At 38.3% G+C, this 24,385-nt stretch overlaps 3 protein-coding genes across 5 annotated transcripts; 1 reads left to right on the forward strand and 2 right to left on the reverse strand.

Annotated features, from left to right (window-relative positions):
• Positions 1–820: 820 nt before the first annotated feature.
• Positions 821–3,284, reverse strand: LOC115983681 (putative pentatricopeptide repeat-containing protein At1g12700, mitochondrial). The gene has a single exon (XM_031106413.1). The coding sequence runs from the start codon at positions 3,254–3,256 to the stop codon at positions 1,280–1,282; it is 1,977 nt and encodes a 658-aa protein (XP_030962273.1). The 5' UTR covers positions 3,257–3,284; the 3' UTR covers positions 821–1,279.
• A 6,467-nt stretch (positions 3,285–9,751) lies between these two features.
• LOC115985221 lies at positions 9,752–14,662 on the forward strand. 3 transcript variants are annotated; one of them, XM_031108187.1, is made up of 9 exons: positions 9,752–9,839; positions 9,983–10,162; positions 10,371–10,594; positions 10,706–10,767; positions 11,291–11,512; positions 12,242–12,374; positions 13,229–13,551; positions 13,696–13,840; positions 14,168–14,662. In XM_031108187.1, exons 1-9 carry the CDS (start codon positions 9,830–9,832, stop codon positions 14,402–14,404), a joined length of 1,536 nt encoding a protein of 511 aa, XP_030964047.1. In that variant the 5' UTR covers positions 9,752–9,829; the 3' UTR covers positions 14,405–14,662. The 3 variants fall into 3 exon arrangements, with proteins under 3 accessions (XP_030964047.1, XP_030964046.1, XP_030964048.1); XM_031108186.1 differs by having other exon boundaries at positions 13,229–13,840; XM_031108188.1 differs by lacking the exon at positions 9,752–9,839 and having other exon boundaries at positions 10,080–10,158; positions 13,229–13,840.
• Positions 14,663–21,990: 7,328 nt separating this feature from the next.
• LOC115985222 (histone H1-like) lies at positions 21,991–23,434 on the reverse strand. Its single transcript, XM_031108189.1, has 2 exons — positions 23,087–23,434; positions 21,991–22,990 (listed from the first exon to the last, which is right to left on the reverse strand). The coding sequence occupies exons 1-2, from the start codon at positions 23,270–23,272 to the stop codon at positions 22,295–22,297; spliced, it is 882 nt and encodes a 293-aa protein (XP_030964049.1). The 5' UTR covers positions 23,273–23,434; the 3' UTR covers positions 21,991–22,294.
• Positions 23,435–24,385: the final 951 nt, after the last annotated feature.

Below are 24,385 nucleotides of genomic sequence, written 5' to 3' on the forward strand. Positions count from 1 at the left end.
TAATCGAGGTTTTCATGCGTTCTTGAATTGTCTCAGTTCAACCGAATCATAAGTTTTTAATTGTATAAGAACAATCAATTATGAAATAGATATTTTCTTAGATCATAAAAAATTTCATTTCGATATAGAGAAACACCCCGATGTCCTAGTATTTACATTATTGATTTAAATAAGTTATCATTGTTATTCTTGTTTACAATTACCAGACAAAAATTATTCTTCATCTTCACCAAAAGGTTTTTTAATTACATTGTCTTTGAATTTACCCCGCTCCTTGTGATTCGACCTCGGTACTCCGAGAATTATATTGCTATGATCTCTTGCACTTGGGAGTGAGCAAGTAAGATCCACTTTTCATGTATTTTCCTTCTTTCAATTAAAGACCCTAAAAGTTGTGTTGTAATTCTTGGAAAGATGCAATAATGAAAGACCAGCTTATGTGCTCCCCAATTAAACGTCATTCAGGTTGTGATTTCTTGATTGAGTCTCACCTGTCTCAACCTAAAAACACAGTAAATACTGCCACGCCGCTAATCCACACCATGTCTTTACCTTAAGCAATCACTCTAGAAGCCAAGGCAAGAGAAGTGACTCAGTCACCGCATCTACAACAACACTGAGGCATGCCAATCCACGCCATGTCTTTAAAACACATTTGGTATAGAGTAGGAGATTATAGAGGCATAACGCACATCTGTAGAACTCAAACTATATGCATGGAATTGAGTGAGTAGCTTGAAAATGGAGCATATAAGAATGCTTATGGCAAACAGAATGGGCAATAATACCTTATAATTTTAGACATTTTACCCACCAACCAGATGCTCAAACCATCAAACAGAACCCTTTAATGGGTTTGCAAGCGTAATCAGATGGGTCTACACATTAGCATGGCTAACAAAAAAATAATACTACTTATCACAAAAAGAAATACAGACCAAATAGAGATAACAACAGAAAAGTAAGCTAGGAAAGGTATTCTAGCAAGGGATTCTTGCATAAATATCCTGCAATTTTTGTATATGGGTAGTTATCACAACAAATTTAGAATTTTGGATGAATAAAATTCATATCTCTAATACAATTCTCAAGTAACTCATAGCCTAGAATGACCAAACCATTGAAACTTTTTACCCATTCAGTCAAACTGGACATTTGGACAATGGCAGCAGTGGGCCTTCACATTTTGTAACTTGTGATTTAAGGGTTAAACCTTTTCCTTAGAACTTTGAAGTTAGGTTTGTTTTGTGAAACTCACACTAGTGTCAACATTCATTACTCATCTCTCCTCAGGCTTCTGGGCAGGAAATGTTGGAAGCCAATTCAGACATTTTCGATATTTTTCATCCTTAGAAAGTAAGTCTACTACTATGGAGGCTGTGGAGGCATCTGGTGACACATTTTTCTCCACCATCTTGTGGAGAAGTTCAACTACTTTTGGCAACTCATTATTCAGGAAGAAACCACGCATAAGCGTATTATATGTGACCACATTTGGAGCACAACCCCTTTCTTCCATTTCTTGAAACAAATCATTTGCCTTTTCCAAATCTGTTTTATTACAAAGCCCATGAATCAAGATGGAGTATGTTACAACAGTTGGCACTAGGCCTCTATAGGATAATCTGTGAAATATCTGCCAAGCAAGTTCAAGTTTCTTTGCTTTACACAACCCATCAATGAGAGAGTTGAAAATTTCAATGCTAGGCTCAAACTTCATATTTTCTAAAGTATTAAATAAATCCATTGCTTCTGGAAGGCACTCATTCTTGCAAAGCCCATCGAGGAGTATATTATATGTACTTGAATTTGGTACCAAATGATTAAATTGCATTTCACCGAACAGCTTATGTGCATCCTTGACCTTACCTGCCTGAAAAAGACCTGTTAATAAGGTGTTATACGTTATAACTGTTGGCCTAACTCCCTTATGAATCATTCTCTTATAATAATTCATAGCTTCCTCAATCTTCCAATTCTTGCAATATCCATTCATCAACACATTGTAACTTACAGCATTAGGTTCACATCCTTTGCTTGCCATAGAATCAAAAAGCTCCTTTGCCTCATCAAGTCTACCTACCAAACAGAACCCATCCATCAATGTGTTATAAGTAAACATGTCAGGAACCTCACCTCTTTGAACCATCAATTCTAATAATCCATTTGCTTCCTTCATCTTACCCTCCTTGCAAAGAACATCTATCAACACATTGAATGTCACCAAGTTAGGTTGGACACCTTGATCCACCATTTCATTAAACAAACCTTTAGCCTCCTCCCATTTACCTCCATAACAAAAACCGTGTATTAGAGAGCTATAAATGACCACGTCTGGAAATATTCCCCCACCCTTCATTTCCAAGAAAAGTGCTTTTGCATTATCTACCAACCCATCCTTACAAAGCCCATCAATAATGGTACCATAACAAACTACATTAGGCTTACAATTGGCACCAAATTGACCGTTTAGCATTTCAACATGTAACTTAAGCGCAACACCAGTGTTCCCCGTTCGACACAACCCATTAATCAAAGTCCCATATGTAATCACGTTAGGCATACAACCCACCTTGACCATTTTCTTAAACAAACCAACTGCATCACCAATCCTATCCTCCTTACATAACCCCTTAATCAAAGACGTATAAGTCACAGTATTGGGACTACAACCTCTCCTCAAAATACTCCCTAGGACCACAAAACCATCACAAACTCGATTCAAATTACAAAAGCAATTCAGTAAAATGTTTAAAGTAATAAAGTCAGGCAACAACCCAGTTAAATTCATTCTTTGGCAAAGTGAAATCACACTAGAATAATGCTTATTCTTAGAAAGTGCACCAAGTAAATAATTGAATGATGACATTGGTGGTGTTGGTTGCAAAGACAGCATGTGATCAAAGCAGTGCAATGCTTCATTGAGATTGACATAACCTGACACACAACTTATTTTCAAGAAATTTTCAAGTGGGGTTTGGAATGGAACATTGGGAAGTGAGTTTTTTGGTAAAATTTTGGGATTTGAGGAAGTGGGTCTACGACTATGTTGCTTGGTGAACAAAGAGGAGAGGAAAAATGAATTTTTTGGTGATGATGTGAAATTTGAAGTTGTGGGTTCATGTGAGTATGTGAATAAAGAAGAAAGATTACCTTTTGGAGCAATTGTTGAAGAAGAAGAAGAAGAAGAAGAAGAAGATGACAAAACAGCAGACGCAGAAGCAGCAGGTGAAGAAGAAGAAGTTCTGATAACCATTTGGATCCCAGGACTTTAGAGAAGGGAGTGTGAGGTTTTGCTTTTAATTATGGTTGTACCTTTTTCACAACTCCTTACCCGAGTCCAATCAAAACTGGATACGGGTTCCACTGTGTCGGGCCTATCCACATTCATTTGGTAGTTTTTTGAACACAGAGTTTTTTTTTTTTTTTTTTTTTTTTTTAATAATATTAGAAAACATAAATGCGAAGTTTTTCAACAATATCCGAATCATGAATTGTTTCTCAAAAAAAAAAAAAAAAGATTCTATTTGTAAGGACGCGATTCGTGGCGGACCGTAACAGTGTCGGGTTCGCACGTAAAAAGGCCCCTAACAATATCATTTGTAGAGCGTGGGTTTGGAAGGCTAGGCCCAGGTTGACAGGCGGTGGGTTTTTCGCGGTATTCGTACAAGTTTAAGTTTTCCTTCACCCCTGGAGTCTTTCTCCTGGAGGTGGGCTGGGAGGCTCTGGTTTTTAGCCATTTTTCCCAACCCCCTCTTTAGGTTACTTGTTTTTCCTTTTATATTTGCCTGCGTTCATTGTCTTTCGTCCACGTATAGGGTCAACCTTTCCAAGATTGATATTTGTCCCATCAGCCCATATTCAAAGTCGTTGGGGGTGGTTGTAAAAGCCAAAGAATGCGGCTCTGTCAGGTTCAGAGCATTGAATGGCAGTAAGGGCAGCTTTCCCTGGATATTTTAGATCTTTCTTCCTAGTTTCAGTCCTATACCGTTTTTAACCTTCTTTCAGGGGGGACTTTGGGTCTGCCGAGGACTGAGCTATCCTCGGCGGTATCCCAAGGCTATTTTGTCGAGCTTGGGCCATAGCCCTCCTCGGCTTGGGCCTTCGGATTCTCCCCGGGTAGATGGGCCTGGCCCATAAATCATTTGGGCCCCACAATAGCCCCTCAAAACCCGGCTGTCCAACCTCTTGGTTGGAAAGGGGGGTTTTGGTGATGCCGAACCTCTTCCCACGGCCCAATCAATTTGGCCTATTAATAATGCTGGCGGCTCTTCATCTGTCCAAGAAATGCGCCGGTCTATGAGACAGTTTTTGATTTCGCGCTTGATGCGCTCTTATCGTTTGGGTTTCCCAAAACGTGCTTTTAATGACCGCTATTTACGAGACTACTTTAATTCGGCGGTTTGTTTTGATGGGGTGGAGAAACGGAACCGGCATGTTTGTGTTGGCAGATTCCTTTGGAGATCTGAACCTATTAAATGTCTCCCGCTCCACCCTCTGTATAAGAAGGAAAGGAGGAGGTTATTGTTTTTGTAAAGAATTCCTTCTCATCCTTCTGAGATTTGAAATACTTGGCCTCCCCTAGGGTTCATTTTGCCCACTGGTTCACAAACTAAATCGTGATACACTTTATCATAACAACGAGTGATGCAGGAGCCAAACCCCTCCCATAAACGCCATGTTCCAATAAAGCTCATTATGGCTCGATCGGGACAGGGATGGCGAAGACTCAAAATCAACCTCACCCTTCTTTCAGTCAAAATCCGAAGCAGGAACTTGTCACGTCAAACTTTCGGCGTGACTGAGTCGAGAACACCTATCATCAGTACCAACCGCTCTCCTATGAGCATACCTAGTATGGCTCTAGTGTGTTGGGAGTCAAGATCGAGGCAGGGACTAAATGTCTCTACTTCTTTCTCTCTTCCTTCACTGGTGCTATCCTCCGTCTCCCTTTCTTAGTCTTCCCAGCACCAGTTCTATCCTGGTGCTTTCACTTCTCCCTCTTTTACTCCTTTTTCTTTCTTTTCATCTCTTCTCTCTTCTTCTCCTCCTTCTTTACTCATGTCCTCCATCTTCTTCATTGATTTCTTCCTTACTATTTCCTTCTCTTTCATTTTTTTTTTTTTTCAAAGAAGGTTCTTATCGTAATATGAGCAGTATTGAGGCAGAGATTGGAGAGACTTTGAAGACGAGTTTAAAAGACGCCTGCCAGTTTACTTATCTGTTCTACGGATGTAATTGTTGCTTAGGCAGTTCTCATTTTGTATAGGCTCGTTTGAGCCCTCCTTTGTACGTTGTAATAATTTTTCGTATTAATAAAAATTGTTGTTATTTTATTTCGCATGTTTTGTCTCTATGCCTTTTCTTTTCTTCTTTTTTTTTTTTTAAATTCACAAACGCTGCTCGGCACAATAATATAGCATCTAAATCAATGACGAATAAGACCAAAATGCTTGATAATAAAAAGATGTCGCCATAACTTTAATAAAAATGCTTGGCACAATAAGGCCGACCAGTGAAAAGTAATACTTACCCCATGCTAGCCGAGGAGTAAAACGAAGGTTTGATGCCGTGTGAGGAATAACCATTTGAAGATATCTCACCCACCAAATGAACAGCCTTCTTATACGACTAAATGCTGGGGCGTTTCACCACCTTCCTCACAACTTTATTGGTCTTAACCTTTTTATGGTGTTTAAGCCGTGGATAAAGTGACCTGACATTTTTATCAAGTAACCCATCTTACAAAATTCAAACCTTTCCTTGTCCAAGTATTTGGTTTTCCCATTGGCCTGGGTCCGAGGACCATACAAGGCCTTGGTTTTGTCCAAAACTTGTGATTTTTTCTTTTTCGTACTTGGTTTCCCCATAGGCTTGAGTCCGAGGACCATGCAAGGCCTTGGTTCTGTCCAAAACTTGTGATTTTTTCATTTTTGTACTTGGTTTCCCCATAGGCTTGAGTCCGAGGACCATGCAAGGCCTTGGTTCTGCCTAAAACTTGTGATTTTTTCGTTTTTGTACTTGGTTTCCCCATAGGCTTGAGTCCGAGGGCCATGCAAGGCCTTGGTTCTGTCCAAAACTTGTGATTTTTTCGTTTTTGTACTTGGTTTCCCTATAGGCTTGAGTCCGAGGACCATGCAAGGCCTTGGTTCTGTCCAAAACTTGTGATTTTTTCGTTGTTGTACTTGGTTTCCCCATAGGCTTGAGTCCGAGGACCATGCAAGGCCTTGGTTCTGTCCCTGGGCCCATATGCTGAACGGGCCTGGGCCGCGAATTTACTGGGCCCACAAATTAAGAGGTATTTCCATAGTCTTTGATCACGCGGTACTTTTTGGCGTCCCAGTGTTCGAGGTGCGCCTTCTCGAGACTTCTTTAACCTCAGGGCTGCAGACGACGTTGGAAATCGAGCCAGAGACGTTTTGTCTGTAGCGTTCCTTGGGACGCTGCGTGAATTAAATGCCACAGGTTTACTTCTGGGTATAAATGGGATAGGGGGTCACTTCACTTGCACATGAACTCTCCTGTTCCCTTCAGAACCATATTTCTTCCATATCTGCGATCTCTCTTTCTAGTGCCACTGCCTCAAAGCAAGATGTTTGAGGCGTGGATGGGGATGAAAGGTCTCCGCCCGCTTCAGAGGCACCGAATCCTCAAGGTGATATGGTATGGACAAGGATGGCACAGATTCAAGCCAGTCCTCCGTCTTGGCAGGAGGAAGATGGTATTCCTCCTTCTTTTAGCCAAAATCCGAAGCAGGTTCTGGTCATGCCAGATTTTTGGTATGTCAGAAAAAGGAATTTCCGCCATCAGCGCCGTCTGCCTTGTAGCAGGCAAATTTTTGCGGGGGCTCCCCAACTTCCGGCTCCCTGCACCTTTTCTGTAGATGGTGTTAGCCTGAGGTCAGGTCCCCTGCACCTTTTCTTCACCGGTGCAGGTCCCAAGTTGGGTTCTTTTACTGCCTGAGTTATGGGCGTGTAAAAGCATTGAGGAGGAATAAGGTCTCGAGGCAGTAGCCAACTTCTCCTCTGTGCCACCTCCACGGCTTTATCTTCACTCTCTTGTATTTTTCGTTACTTACGTAGTTAGCTTCAATGTAAGCTTTGTTTCAGCTTTTCATTGTACACTGTACTGTTTCTTTGTCTTAATAAAATATATGTCTATTTCTCTATACATATCTTTCTTCTCCGTAACCACTACTTTATACATGAATATTAAATATAAGCTTGCCCTTAATGATATTCTAGGCAGAAAAATGCCTTAACACAGATTCCTACTAGTTTAAACTTACAAATATTATCAAGCATAACAAGGTTAATCATCAATAAATTAAACTCTTGGAACTAACCGGGATAACCGCTGAGTGCTGCGCGATGCATACTAGAGCGATGTCCGAGAACGATAGACTCTAAGTCATTCGTCCGAGAGGGTAGCCGAGTAGCGAGGGACTTCGGTTGTGCTTCTGGGTAATATGTTGCGCCGTATCGCATCAACCCCTTTGATACTAGGGATCTGAGGGTAGACCGAGGAATCCGCGCAATCAAGGTATTAACCCATCTGTTAACGCGGAGTTCTCTTCGGATGGATTTCGAGATTTATGTGCCATAGTTTTTTTTTTAGATAGTTGGTTCCTCATCCAGGTAGTTGGTTTCCCCATAGGCTTGAGTCCGAGGACTATGCAATGCCTTGGTTCTGTCCTAAACCTAGTTTTCCTCATCCAAGTAGTTGGTTTCCCCATAGGCTTGAGTCTGTGGACCATGCAATGTCTTGGTTCTGTCCAAAACCTAGTTTTCCTCATCCAGGTAGTTGGTTTCCCCATAGGCTTGAGTCCGTGGACCATGCAATGCCCTGATTCTGTCCAAAACCTAGTTTTCCTCATTCAAGTAGTTGGTTTCCCTATAGGCTTGAGTCCGTGGACCATGCAATGCCCTGGTTCTGTCCAAAACCTAGTTTTCCTCATCCAAGTAGTTGGTTTCCCCATAGGCTTGAGTCCGTGGACCATGCAATGCCTTGGTTCTGTCCAAAACCTAGTTTTCCTCATCCAGGTAGTTGGTTTCCCCATAGGCTTGAGTCCGTGGACCATGCAACGCCTTGGTTCTGTCCAAAACCTAGTTTTCCTCATCCAGGTAGTTGGTTTCCCCATAGGCTTGAGTCCGTGGACTATGCAATGCCTTGGTTCTGTCCAAAACCTAGTTTTCCTCATCCAGGTAGTTGGTTTCCCCATAGGCTTGAGTCCGTGGACATGCAATGCCTTGGTTCTGTCCAAAACCTAGTTTTCCTCATCCAGGTAGTTGGTTTCCCCATAGGCTTGAGTCCGAGGACTATGCAATGCCTTGGTTCTGTCCAAAACCTAGTTTTCCTCATCCAGGTAGTTGGTTTCCCCATAGGCTTGAGTCCGAGGACTATGCAATGCCCTGGTTCTATCCAAAACCTAGTTTTCTCTTTGTGTGGGATCTTGGCTTTATGGGAGTTAGCTCCTCAACCAAGCCCCTAGAGTGTATCCATACGATTAACGCTATCAAGTGCCTAGTTTGCTCTTTACAGGGGACCTTGGCTCTAAGGGAGTTAGCTCCTCAGCCAAGCCCCTAGTCAAGAAACGTAGCCCCTAGCAGAACTTTGTACTAGAACTCTATAACCAACGGTTAGAAATAACGAAAAAACTCTATCGACCCACATCCTATACCAACACGCGAGCCTTTTCCACAGACGGCGCCAATTGTAAGAACGCGATTCGTGGCGGACCGTAACAGTGTCGGGTTCGCACGTAAAAAAGCCCCTAACAATATCATTTGTAGAGCGTGGGTTTGGAAGGCTAGGCCCAGGTTGACAAGCGGTGGGTTTTTCGCGGTGTTCGTACAAGTTTAAGTTTTCCTTCACCCCTGGAGTCTTTCTCCTGGGGGTGGGCTGGGAGGCTCTGGTTTTTAGCCATTTTTCCCAACCCCCTCTTTAGGTTACTTGTTTTTCCTTTTATATTTGCCTGCGTTCATTGTCCTTCGTCCACGTATAGGGTCAACCTTTCCAAGATTGATACTTGTCCCATCAGCCCATATTCAAAGTCGTTGGGGGTGGTTGTAAAAGCCAAAGAATGCGGCTCTGTCAGGTTCAGAGCATTGAATGGCAGTAAGGGCAGCTTTCCCTGGATATTTTAGATCTTTCTTCCTAGTTTCAGTCCTATACCGTTTTTACCCTTCTTTCAGGGGGGACTTTGGGTCTGCCGAGGACTGAGCTGTCCTCGGCAGTATCCCAAGGCTATTTTGTCGAGCTTGGGCCATAGCCCTCCTCGGCTTGGCCTTCGGATTCTCCCCGGGTAGATGGGCCTGGCCCATAAATCATTTGGGCCCCACACTATTGAATTGGGTTTTTATTATAATAAAAAAAAAAAAGTATTGTTAGTTAAAAATTAAAATCTCTCCCCTTAATTTTCATTTAAAAAAAAAAAAAAAAAAAAAAAGCCCGGCATTTAATTACCACTTATGTGGGTATCTCATATGTTGTCTTTATTCATAGTTTCATATAACACATGTAAAATACCACAACAGCATGGCCTCTTTTAAGGGGATTTGACTGTGTCTTGGATGCTTGCAAAAATGCAACAATATCTTCAACTATTTACACGTGTAACCACTTGATCTTGGTCTCATGCAAAATCCCTGAATTTACATGTCACTTTAATCAGTGTCTCCAAACAAAATATAACGATTAACATGCAGCTACAAAGTCGTGACAATGGAAAAAGCTGTTTCTCACAGTTACATTTACAACCCTTTAATCCAAAAGACATTTGTTTTTATATCCCATAATCATCATATTCATTCCTGGATTTCTAACAGACATGCAGAAAGGTAAGCCTTTCAAGAAGAGAACAAATCTGGACACCCTATTCCCATTGACTATTATGTGTTTTTTCATCCTTCATTCAGTTACATGCATGTAATGCAATGTTGTAATATTTCATTAATTTTTCTTTTTCTTTTTTTTTCTTCAGATTATTTTTACAGCAAACCCAGCTTCACACAGATCATTGTAGCCTCTTCCATTGGCCTGATCATTGCTGTGGTAGTGCATTATCGTATTCGGAAGCTATGGTTTGACAAACTTGCTCCACGCCTCATATTATCAGACACACGAAGAGTTGAAAAGCTAGAAAGGTTTCCCCATTATGTAGGTAATTATGTGATTTGATCCTTTCAATATACATTTGGATCTATGTAAATGTTTTATTGTCCATGCTGTCTTTTCCAGGGCAATTTCATTCATGCCTACACCCTCACAATGTGACACTTTGAAAGCGAAAAGATCAAACGTCCTTCGACAATAACATCTCCTGAATATATTCAATCTGTGTTTTAATTCTGTCTCTCCCTTGATTGCAGCTAGGCAAATGGGATTCAAAGATAGGAGAGAATGTCCACAGCTATGCAAATTGGCCTCTAAATACCTTAGGAAATATGAGGGATCTGAGGATGATATATATACGTTCTTCGCAAGTGAACCAGATGCAGATTCGCTTTTTGTGAAGCTTGTGGAGGAGTTTGAGAGATGCATTCTAAGTTACTTTGCATTTCATTGGAGCCTTACCGATCTTATGATTAGTCAGGTATCCAAGATCTAATGGCTTATGGGGTTATAAAGAAAAGAAAAATGTTGATTTGAAATCGTGCATGATAATTTATGTATAGTTTCCTTATCATACTACATTAATTTTCAGGTGATGAGTTCTGATCCTGACCCCAAAAGGAAGCTCAAGCAAATTTTCATGGCAGCAACAAGGTGGTCATCATCATCATCAATGTTTTATATATATATAATTGAAAATGCTAGTAGGAGTCGAAATGAAATGTTAACAATAGAATATTAAAGCAAGATAATACACTCTGCCATTCCCATGTCATTTCTGAACCAAACTGCAAGACCATTTTCTTTCCCCAGTTTTAGTTTCTGTATTTGTTATAGAGCGTACCCCTCAGTCTTTCTGGCCTTGGCCTTTCTTATACAGAGAAATTGCTGTATTAAACATGATGAAATTATGTAATAAGCAGTTACGATCAGAGGAAAGCAATCAAAGAGCAGATGGAACTAGCAGACAATTTACATTTGAATTGAATTACTCATAAATTGTCTACATACACACATCACCCAAAGTAGTAAGAGTTCCTTGGCAATTCAGTTATATCCAATTTGCCGAAAAAAAGAAAAAAAGCGCTAAGTTGTATATTATAATTATTACTGATGCAAGTATATTGTTTTTGCAGAATTAAAGTATTCAAATATCCTTGTTTTTTTGCTGGTATAGGGAACAAAGATTTGAGAGGGTGACAAAAAACCTGAAGGTGGCTAGAGTGTTCTCTACATTGGTAGAGGAGCTGAAAGCAATGGGAATGATAGCAAATGATGACTCACGATGTACAGAGGTGATGGCTCCAGTGGCACACAGCGATAGGAGTCCAGTCCTCCTCCTGATGGGTGGCGGGATGGGAGCTGGGAAGAGCACAGTGCTTAAAGAAATTCTGAAAGAGTATGAATATTATTATCATCCATTCCATAATCCTAAACATAAGCAGTAAGAAATTTTGCAAGAGGTGAAAAGTTTATCTTGTAAACATCACCCTTGATTCAGAATTCTCTCTGTTAAGCTCTTACATTATCCTTAATTGAGAAAGTTAAAACTACAAGGGGAGGTTAGCAAATATGTATATAAAATGCATATACATAGATACATTCATACAATACATACATACAACATATATATATGTATGTATGTATGTATGTATGTATGTATTATTTTGGGTGGTCTGAAGCCCTGAGCTAAATCCTAGGGCCAAGATCAAAATTTCTTTTTCAACAATGTCAACTATTTATTAAGTTCAGTCTTGAGTTTTTTACAGCTGAATCTTCTACATCACGTATAAAAGTGAAATCATCATTGGAACTTCATAGATAACTTTAAATTGACTTTGGGATAAAATTCAAGAATTCAAAAGGTCTGCCTGTACCGAATGAGTATTGAAGATCAGAAAAGCTAATTGAATATACAGAAGTTGCTAAAAGGAAGTTTTATTACATTTAAAAGGCAATTGAATATTGGTAAGTAACTTCAAAATGACTAGTGTAAGAGGTATTATTTCAATCCTATGGCCATCATTTAAAATATTTACTCCATCCCTATCTTGCTACATCATTTTAAAAATGAAAGAATTTGGAATTATGGAAAGCAAGAGCTAATATTTATTGTTTGTGGATGAAGACCATTCTGGGCAGGAGCAGCAGGAAATGCGGTAAAAATTGAAGCAGATGCCTTCAAAGAATCAGATGTCATCTTTAGGGCCCTTAGTTCCAGACGTCATGGACATGTCGACATGCTCCAGACTGCTGAACTGGTGAGATATGAGACTTTCTCTCTCTCTACCCTCTTCCCACTCAGAATAATAGGCAGAAGCACCCACTTTTTCTACAGGTTGTATAGAAAATACTCTGGAGAATGTAATGGTATCAAATGACCAAAACTGGGACACATTCTAGGCCTAAAAGTTCTGAAGTGAAACATATGCTTGTGAATTGAACCTGTTCAACATACTTATCAAAAAAAATTTGAACCTGTTCAACATAAACCATAGTCTGTTTGTTTGGTTTTAAAGTTAAGAAGAGAAGCATAAAGCCAACGTAGAATAAACCTGAGCTACATTACTGGTATAAACAATACAAAGTCAATTCTAGCATAAACATACCTGACATATCATCTAACCAAGGTGCTTTTTCTGCCCATGATAAGAAGTTTCCCCTTTGATTCCTTAATACATTACTCATCTGAAGTGGTAGTTCATCATTTACATCATTCTCGCAAGTATCTTTGAATGTGTGCTTCCATATGTGGTACTCAGATTCTTCTTCAATCTCCTTTCTACATCTTCAGACATCACTGTGTCAGTTTCTTTTACTTTAGATCGGTAAGTTTTGAATCTAAGACTTACCCAATACTCATCCCACACTTACACCACCTAAACCAAGGCCCAGGCACAGTCAGATTCTCTACTTTAGCATCTCTCACTCTCTCTATCTCTCTCTCTCTCTCTCATTTTAGTGCCACTTCAGATGTTATACTAAATAAAACTTACCTGAAGTAGGTGCATCAATAATTTGATAATATTTCAAATATTTATCACGTCAATATGCTTCATCATAATATTTCCTAGCATAAGTTCCATAGTATGACCTGAAAAATGTTTATAAACAGGTACACCAATCATCTACTGATGCTGCATCATCCCTCCTGGTGACAGCACTTAATGAAGGGAGGGATGTGATCATGGATGGCACCCTCTCTTGGCAACCATTTGTTGTGCAGACAATAACAATGGCCAGGAATGTTCACCGCCGCCGCTATCGCATGGGTGCTGGTTACAGGGCAAATGAAGATGGAACTGTAACTGAAAACTACTGGGAACAAATTGAAGATGAAGAACCAGAGCAAGTTGGAGGCAAAAAGAGAAAACCATATAGGATAGAGCTTGTTGGAATTGTCTGTGATGCCTATCTAGCTGTTATAAGAGGCATAAGGTATATTACTAACCATTATATCTTGGTACTTTTTACATTTTCATTTTTTAAAATTTTTAAAAATATATTTGTTTTCTTGTTTATCTGTCTCTCTCTATTGAGTAATCTAATGTACCAAAGTGTGTTTTTTTTGCATGTAAACAGGAGAGCCATCATGTGTAGAAGAGCTGTAAGAGTAAATTCACAATTAAAATCCCACAAGAGATTTGCAAATGCATTTCTAACATACTGCCAACTGGTTGATAATGCCAGGTTATATTGCACGAATGCTTTGGAAGGCCCGCCTAAGGTACACACAACATACCTCCTCTTTCTTTGTGCAGTGACAAGAACCTTACTTCAGTGTTAACAACCAGAACTTGGATTTAAACATAGGCCTATATTTGTACCTGCATAATTTCATTTAACCAACCAAGAGTCAATAATTACGTGTTGTTTTTCTTGGCAAAAGCTCAGCTGACTTATGTTATGCTAACTTACACTTTCATACATGGGTTTGGCTTTTGCATGAAGGCCATGGCATTCAGGACTATAGTCTATACCTGTCGGCAGAAGGTTTTTGTAGCAATTTTTGTTAAACTCAACATGTCATACTGACATAATAATTCCTGTGAAGTTGATAGGATGGAAAGACAGAGACAAGACATTGCTGGTTGATCCAGACGAAATTGATTGTTTAAAACGGGTAGAAAGGTTGAATGAAAATGCCAAGTCCATATATGAACTTTACAAGCACCCTAACCCAGCTTGCGAAGCTGGGTCAGTTTGGAAAGACATTGTATTGTCACCTTCAAGGTTGAACATTCAGCAGGAGCTGAAGTATTGCATCCAGAGAATTGAAAGAAGGACATGACAAATCAAGAGTGCAGGGTCAATACGGTTTGAAACTTCTCCACTTGGATGGCTCAAGAAACAAAGGCTGAAGAAATTGTCAAATTTTCTATGTTTGCAACCAAGGAATATTTATCTATTTTGTATTAAATTAATGAGCTTATATGTAGAATTCCGTTCAAAGAACAAAATCGGTTAAAAAGTTCAAAACTGATTATTCAGAAACATGTCTATTGATAGTGGAGGTGATTCAGATAATAAAAGATTTTGAAAATAGTAATTGCTGAAAAGAAAATCCAAACAGAAATCACACAGCCATAACAAGCAAGCCAAAAAAGTAAAAGTTTTCTAAGCTCATAAATCATGATCCTTTGATTAAATATTGATTGAAACTTCTATTAATAATGGAGATTGTGGCAATAATGACAATGTACAATGAGAACCTGGATTCAAGGAAAGCATACTAAACAAAACAAGAAAAAAAAATTTTGATAATAGCCAAGAACATACCTCTTTCATTGGATGGCAATGCACATCTAAACAGCTCTCTATGACCTATTTACTCTTTAGTTACTAATTGGATATATAAAGGAGTCCTGAGATGTGTCTTGAGTCAAGAACCATCCTTTACTGTTCTTCCATCAAGATGCATCCTCTACTGTTTTTCCCTCTCTTTGTTTTTTTCTTGTTCTTCTCAGCTATAAAACTTCCTACACTTATTTTGTGAGCTTCAATTCAGAAGCTTTATAGTTGCAGCGACTCCTTCTCCTTTCAGAAGCCACTTTGCATCTGATACAGATTTTACCAGTCTCATAAGTTTTCTGTTTTCTCAATGCCGACGTCCATATGCAGAAGGACACAGATTGTGGCTGTGTTGACTTAAACCACTGATTATAAGTTCACAAATATAATGGTTGAGAGAGAATTTACGTTATTACTCTTCCTCTTCATCCATTTTTCTGCTTAAATAAAGTGGAAAAACTTTAAGCAGACTAGCAACTTCAATCATCCAATTATTTTTTTTATTAAAATCACCTAATCCTTTTAACCTTTTATGGTTGGCTTCATAAATAATTTTTCAAAACATTCTTTCATACATCAATTTTCAGTGGTGCATAAGGTAAGTCCAAAAACAGTACATCCGAAGTCTCTTGAATGATACATATGAATTTCTGCCAAGGAGATGATGAACTTTTAACTTTATGAGGGAAGTGGGGAAATATGATTGTTAGAGAGGTGATGAGAACATGACCCTAGATAGGACTGAAGGGCATAAAAGATCCACTAGCCAACCTCAATTAGTTAGGATTACAGCTTAATTGAGTTGAGTAGTGAGGGAAATAAAAGATTATTTACTTACAATGTTTTTTTATGAGTAAAAGTATATATACTAATAACAAAAGCAGTGTACAAGAACTCAAGGGAAGCAACTTAAGTATACTAAAGTGTCTCCAAGACTCTTACTTACAATGTATGGGCTGAATAATTACAACTACACAAATTTCACCCTTATTTAAGACAATTATCTCTATGAACATACATTAAAAGTGTCAAAAAAATGATTTTACTCAATTAACTGCTGTCATTATGTACTTTCTAAAGTCAGTTTGTTTTTTGGCAAGAGGGTATACTTTTTTTTTTTTTAACTTACAATTGGATTTCATGCCTTTGTTAGGTATTTTAATTTTCTCTGACTTATTTTTCCAAGAGAAATATAGTTGGCATAATATCAATGAAGTAAAAGAAATGTTAAGTTCATGTCAAATAAGTAGTGTACATGAGGAAATCCTATGTGACTAATAAGTGGCACCAATATGCAGATTAGTTGATTGGTAGGCTTTATGGGTAAAAAAAAATAACAAATCAATCGAAGTCCATTTGATCTAGAATGATATCTTCACTAATGAATATCTAATAATGATGCAGATTGACACCATCAAAACTGCATCTTAATGAAATTTAGCTCTTGATTAAGCAGCATATCGAATGCAGAAACTTTTTTCTTGACAGGAAAATTTATTAAAGTTGGTAGTAAAATATGAAAAAATTAGGATTAAGAAAAAAAAAAAAAAAAGGGAGGAAGAGAACAATAGAAAGAGACAGAGTGTGTAGAAAGAAAAGGTTTAGGGCTCAATTGATCAGCCATCACCTTAACAACTATATATTTTAGAGGGATATGACAAGATTATAAGTTTACCCTATGCTAATACAAAATAATAAGCAAGTAGAAAAATATAAAATTAACTAGAGTAGCTCTAACACTCCCCTTAAGCTGAACCATACAAATCAAACATGCCTAACTTGAAAGATGGTTGCTGAAAAGACGCACAAGCTTTTGTGAGAATTCATCTTAGTAGGCATAGGGAGTGACAATCTATTGTTGCATCAACAAATTTTGAATAAAGTGACAACCAACCTCGATATGTTTGAAATGCTCATGGAAAATAGGATTGTTGGCAGTAAAGATAGTAGTCTCATTGTCGCAACACATCTGCATAGGATTAGCAACATCAATACCCAAGTCATGAAGGAAAGAGCAAACTCATAACATCTCAGAAGCAGTATGAGCCATAACTCGATATTCAGCTTCAGAACTAGAATGGGTGACAACATTCTGTGTTTTACTGGAACAAGTAACAAGATTACCTTTGACAAAGATACAAAAATCAAAAGTGGACCTCTGATCAGAGCGACAACAAGCCTAGTCAGCATATCACTAAAGCCTGTCACATACAACTATTTGTTGCATCTTGCTTTACCTGAAGAGTGCTCTATATGGCTGCCAATCTTTTGTGAACAAATTGGTGCTGACAACAACGCAGATGTCACCATATGAATGCTGACATCAGAACACTTCTATCATCTGACAACAACCTCCATATTATTTTAACTTGTTCTAGGGTTGGATCAAAATGCTATAATACCAAGTCAAGTTGTAGAATATGAAAAATTAAGGTGAGAAATTAAAGAGAGAGAATACCCCTTCGCTAATATAAAATAACTAATTAATAATAAAAAATAGCAGGAGTACAATAAAAAACACACACACAAATAGGGATTACACATTGTAAAGAAGAGAAACTTAAAATAAAATAAAAAAAATGGTGGGTGAGGGGGAGGGGGATGTCCCAAAAAACCACCACAATCCACTCATAAAGTGATCTAACAAACAGAAGCTTCAACTTGAATAGAGCTTTTAGCTTATTTAGGAGGAGCTTGGTGCCCTTCAAATGTCCTAGCATTCCTTTACCACATTAGGCATAACAGATCAGCCTTCCCAATCATTCTACCCCACTATTACCAGAATGCCCTCTCCAACATGCTAATTTCACCTCAACTTTCATAGGTTTAAATGATATAATACAAAATGACCAAAAGACAGAGTTAAAAGCTCCCATGTGATTAAACAATGCAGAACAAGGCAACCACTATCTAACCAGTAACCTTACAAATACAACCCAATCAGCTATATTTATTCCTACTTCCTGAGATTTTATAACATTGGAATTTTGCCCAATGTCACGGTCTAAGTAAAACAAGAAATATAATTAAAAAAAAAAAGAGAGACATGTTTTGGTGGTACTTTTGCCTGCCAAATGTTTTTCCAAGGAAAATTAGTATCCATTCCGCTTCTCAATATCCCATACTGATTCATACTCCCAGACTTATAACATTTTTTGCAACACCTTCTTCAAGTTCAGCTAACAGAATGTCCCCCAAACAGTGACAACCCCATCATGTCCTAATAGCAAGACTGTCAACCAAAATTTAACTATCTCTTAATCACATACCATGCATACACACATAGCAAAGCCTTTTTGTGAACAAGGATGATGGCCACAGTATATGTACTTACCTACCACTCTCGAAGTACATAATATATACTGAAATTCAAACACTTCAGCATAACTTCTTCATTTCTAGAACTTTTGCATCATGTCATCATGCAGGAAAAAAAAGAAACCCAAAAGGACAAAAGCATCAATAGAAAAAAAAAATTACTTAGATATCAGCTGCCATGTCCACTAATCTAGCTCAAGATCTGGATATGGACTTCAATTCCTTACAATTTAAGATCAATTCCCAGAGAGAGGTTTTCTTCATTGGTATGATTCGAATCATCCCACCCATCCACCACTAGTCCTTACCGACACCATTGATGGTGATGTTTAATAGCTGCAACTAACATAGTTGGAAATTTTTCTTGTGGAGAGCATAATGTCTATATCTTCCCTGCACAGAAACCCAACTCAGCTATAAAAGCCTAGCACAAAGATCCTCAACAACCCCGATCCTTGACATAGCATGGAATGGTTGTATTGCTTTAACCTAGAGAGGGTTTAAACAGTTACAAAACCTAAAGAATGATGGAAACAATATATTGTAAAGTCCAAATAGTCCCTCATGATAATCTTTATCTTAAAATAAAATAAAATAAAAATTGATGGGGTAGAGTAGATACAACAACAATCAAACCTTAGTCCTAAAATTTTGGAGTCAACTATGGATCCTCAATAGACCAATCAAGGTTGACCGCATATATTCTATTCTGCCAAAAAGCCACATGATTAATTTCCAAGAACATATGGACCCTATCATCAACAATCAACTTTTTTCGTGCCTTCACTTGTTAGCAGATAATGACCACAACTGCGTGATCGGCAATATTGATGACACGTGATATATCACAGTCTAATGCTTCTGTTCTTCTTATATTATACACCCAATAATATCTGAAAATTTCCTCTGACAGTAATTTAAGCAATCTTGAAATATGGGCATAACAAATAAATAAAATCGTGTACTAATACAATTCGATGAACCATCTTGATTTTCAATGAAGACTATATCATAACCTGGCAGCCTGGCATAAAAGGTATCAGATTAATGACTACATTCCATCCTTTAGGAACAAAGGACCTACCTGGAAATTACTGCATATATGAATTATGTTTGTTATTTAATAGAAAACTAATAACATAAGAAATTAAGAACAGTATCAAATGGGTTTCACACAATTGAACAAATAATAAAGAAAGTTACCTTTCATGAGATGTACGTTATTCATTCAATGCAACTGCAAAATGAGTAGCTGTTTTAGATATCTAAGACTATCCAACAGTTGATTCCCAAATAAATGCCACTCCAGATGATATTTTGCATATCATTGAGGTCTTGAAAACCCAAATGTCACCTATAAGCTAAATATGGAATCAAAGTCAGCAGGAAATGCAGACAAAGAAATTAATTCAACGTGAACAGGATTAGAATTCACACACATATAGGTTATGCAATGGAGAAGTTTGATAAACAAATAGCATAGAGCATCATAAAAACTATTCAAATGGGTGCATTCATTGGGCTCCATTGCACATGTACAACATATCTCAAATGACTCTCCCTCATTTTATCTGCATCCTTCTAAATTATACTTCCCGCTACTTCACAAAGCCATCAAAATCGTATTAATTTCTAAAATTAGAAACCTATTTATGAGTTTCTGGAATACTAAGATATCAATATATCACTTTGAAAAGATAAAAGATGAATTCAACATCTAAGCCAAAGCACGTTAGGATGTAAAATTCACGCCGCCTCTAGAGAGCTTATACAACATCCCATTTTCTCTTTTACATAATCAGATTTATTCGCTTAGCACCTCAAAGTTGACACATCCAAGCCACTGAGTAAAATCAAATTTAGTATTCTTGAGAACAAACCAAAAATGTCAAACCTGACCAGATTATGCTAATTTGATGCATGCTGAATCAGCGTTGTTCCACATCATTGCAAACAATGGTTTGGAAAGAATGTTGCAATCAAATTCAGTAGTTTTCCAAAACTATTTCATTTTGAATCTCAGTTAAAATAATATCAGAAGTGACTCACACCAATAACAGTTTCCAAATAAATGCTACTACAAAAAAAGTTACTAACACCAGCCAGTCTTGAAAGTTTAAAATGTTGCACGTAAAAATGTAAATCTCTGAGGATTCCTTATCTTAGGAAATAGATTAATGGATAACAAAGATCATATCACTTATAACTACTTCCAAACCCAGCAAAGTTCAACATTATTATCAGCATGTACCAGAAACTGTCGAGTTGTCCATGATAAGACATCGTTGAAAACAGAGCACCATGTTAACTGTAACGATAACATGCATCTCACTAAGCCAATCTTTAAAGCAAGAGGAAAAGCATTGGCATACCATGCTTCCACCTTCTAAATTCCGGTTTTTCCTGAACCAACTCTAAAAACAAAAAAAAAAAAAAACAAAAACAAAAAGGAGCATAGATCCATATTCCATTCCCTAGGTTAAAAGGTACACTTTTCTCCCTTTTTAAGTGCAAACCATCATAACATCATTCACATTGAATCAGCAACGGCTATATTGGATGAATTAATTTTGCAGACCAGTCAAGTCTTAAGAAGAGAAAGGAAATGATCATGATGATTCTTTAGGAAGCTTTGATAAGAAGCAACAGTCGGTTACAATACATACTTCAATGATACAACCATGAAGAGGCATGTGAGAGAAATGCTTTCATTTCAAGTAAACTACAACTCTGGTTGCATATGGAAATAATCAAAATCACATACGTTGCAACCAAATGGTGTATCTAGACTAGAAGAAGACATGTTGATTGAGTAAAAACCAACACGTCTGCCAGTCCCATTTCTGTTTGAAATATTTTATTCTTTTTATTTCTTGCAACTATTTTTAACCTTTGGATCACAACTCAACATCCAGTTCCAGTTGCAGGTTCTGCCATTCCATAAACAAAAATTCAAAAAGTAAACGAGCACATTGAACTGAAGAGTATATGAAAAACACAAAGAGGTAGAGCAATGGAAGCAAAATCGCAGCAAAGTAGGAGGAAGAAGTCGTTGAGCTCCAGACTGACTAGTCCATTGTGGTTTGTAACTTTTGTTACAATAACATAAGATATATACAGATATTTATATATATATATATATTGCAAACCTAAGAAATTTCATTTAAATTAACGTTCCCTTCCCAATCCAATTCCAACCATATATATGATGAGGATTTTACGAGAGATGACAGACAGTCCTTTATTAGTTAACACTGCGAATCTCATTTCTTAGTCTAGTTTCGAAATCTACAAAAAGGTCTAAAGACAAAAGAACAAACAAATAAATACAAATATAATGAAATGAAAGTAGCATTGAGAAATGACTAATGAGTGTGATTTCAGAGTTTATTCAACTCGCAGTGGCTAAATTCAAATCAAATCGTATTTCTAAGCGAAAAAACCCAGACAAAGGGAGAGAGAGAGAGAGTCATGAGTGGTAAAAGAGTGTTTACCAAATCTTAGATAAGAAGGCGAGTGAGTAGGAAGGCACTAAACCGCGGTGGTGGAATTGGAATCACAATCACGCTTTCTTAACTGGCGTACGAGAGAGAGAAAGAGAGAGGGAGATAGATGCGCTTTCTTTCGTTCTTTCTTTCATTACGGAAAACAGTTTTTGCATTTGCATTTGCATTGAAACCCTCTGATTAAAAAAAGAAACCATTAGAGAGAGCCTCTTTCTCTCTCTCTCTCTCTCAACTAAACTCAACAGCTTTAATTAATTAATAAAAATACATCTTCTTCATATTCATATCTCATGATCTCAACTACTACGACTACTACTACACATCTCAAATCCCTAGACATCATAATTAAAATTAGAATATAAAAATAATAATAATAATACTAATACTAATAAAAACCGAAAGAGTTCTTTTTTTTTTTTGGTTATATAATCGGGGGGCGTATTGGATTGGATCCAACTACAACCGGAAAAGAAAAGGAAAAATTTACAAAACTACCCCTACAACAAACAAAACAAACACCTCCTAGTAAAGTAAAAAAACTCTTTTATGAATAATGATGATGATCCTCATTTCCTTCCCCCTCTCCTAGTTGTTGCCTTCTTTGCCGGCGATTTAACGCTCTTTGTCTTCACACTCTTAGCAGCCGGTGCCTTCTTACTCTGCGCTGCCTTCTTTGCTACTGCTGCTGCTGGCTTAGGAGCCGCCGCCCTCTTCCCTGGGGAGGTCCTCGTCGATGTCCTCGATGCCTTCGCAGGCGGCTTTGCTGTCGTCTTTGCCTTTGCCGCAACAGTCTTAGATTTAGCAGGGGCAGCCTTTGCCTTCGGAGCTGCCTTTGCCTTAGCCGGAGCAGCCTTTGGCTTCGGTGCAGCAGCCTTTGGCTTTGCCGCAGCTTTGGGCTTTGGCTTGGGCTTGGGCTTAGCAGGAGCAGCTGCCTTGGTCTTCGCAGCCGGTTTTGACTTCGCAGGAGCAGACTTGGTCTTAGCGGCGGTAGGCTTAGGCTTAGGCTTAGGAGCAGCAGCTGCCTTCTTCTTAGGCTTAGCAGCGGCAGCAGGCTTAGGAGCAGTTGGCTTGGAAGCTGGAAGCTTGAAGGAGCCCTTGACCTTAACGAGCTTATTAGCAGCAACGAGCTTCTTCAAATTGGAGAGCAATAGTTTCTTGAAGTTTGGTGGAAGTTGCTTGTGCTTTTCTTCGATGTGCTTGGAGATCGCGTACTGGCTCGAACCCGTCTTCTCTTTCAACGTCACTATCGCATCCTTAACCATCTACAAAATAACACAACACCCGGATCCGTCTCACAATTTTATCAAAATTTGAATTCAAATAATTAATTAATTAAGTAATAATAATAATAATAATACCTCCTCGTAAGGAGGGTGTGAAGGGGGCTTTCTAGGACCGGAGGGCTTTCGGGCTTTAGGCTCCTTGGCTTTCTTTGGCTTGGCAGCTTTGGGTGCTGCTTCTGTATCCTCGGCCGCCGGTTCGATTGGTTCTGGCTCCGGAACGACCTCGACGGGAACAATGGGTTCTTCGATGGTGGTCGCCATTGGACGAGGACAGCAATTGAGCTTTTGCAAATGGAAATCACAAGAGAAGAGAAGAGAAGACAGATTTAGATCTAAAATAGAGAGAGAGAAAGAAAGAGAAGAAGAAGAGGCCTGGATTGCGTTGTGCTTACTGGTAATTTTGGTGTTTGTGTGAGAGGGGAAGATGGAAATGGAAGAGATTAAATAGTGGTGTAGCTGAAGGGTAATATCCAGGAACTCAATTCTCATTGGTTGAGAGCCTTTTCTCGCGGATCGCTGCCTTTCTTAAATTTAAATTTTAGCCGTTCGATATTTCCTTATCCACGGTTCATAATGCTTCGATAGGGAGGGTTGGAATGAAAGGGGGTATGGATGGGTGAGTGTTTAGGACAGTTTAGGTGTGCTTTTAACCTCTATTCATCCGCTCATAACTTCCCCTACACTTTATGGATTTCACTCAAGTTTTTTTCATCTTCTAGCAAATTTTATAAGCTTTCTAGTGATTATACGTGCGTTTCCTGTGGATTTTTCATTTGGGAGTAATTTGCTTTTGAAGCTCCAATGGTCAGGATTAGGGTTTCTTGTGATGTTATTGTGGTTTTGGCCATTTTTTGGAGAATGCTTCCAATCAAATTCAATTTTTTTAATCTCATATGATTGTAGCTTAATGAAGGAACCTATTGGTTCAAGAATCATCCAAATCCGATCACAATTGAGTATAAAACCATCTGTTACAATGTCACCAAAGTTGAACACATCCCAATAACTATAGAACTTGCTACATAATACATGTCAAATAAGTCATGTTCCTAATTCTTTAAAATGATTCATCATTTTCCATTTTATGTTTGCATTATGTGTAATCGATTTCGGTGATAAAATAGGAATGCATATGAGTAGTAACTCCCATTCCATGATAATGGTAATGTTTTTCCAAGTAGAATTTTTTTGATATCTATGTAGCAAAATTGCTTTCCATGCAGTCATGAGGAACTAGCTAGTGTGTACTCTCAAATGAAAGGCATATTTGTTTTCCTACAAAATCTATCACAAAATTATGTGTTCCCTTCTTGGTGCAAAGTTTTCTTGCTAAGATGCATAGTACAATGACCCTTGCATACTTTGTTAATATAA

This window comes from Quercus lobata, chromosome 4 (assembly GCF_001633185.2).
Source record: "Quercus lobata isolate SW786 chromosome 4, ValleyOak3.0 Primary Assembly, whole genome shotgun sequence".
In the NCBI taxonomy this organism is placed as follows: Eukaryota; Viridiplantae; Streptophyta; class Magnoliopsida; order Fagales; family Fagaceae; genus Quercus; species Quercus lobata.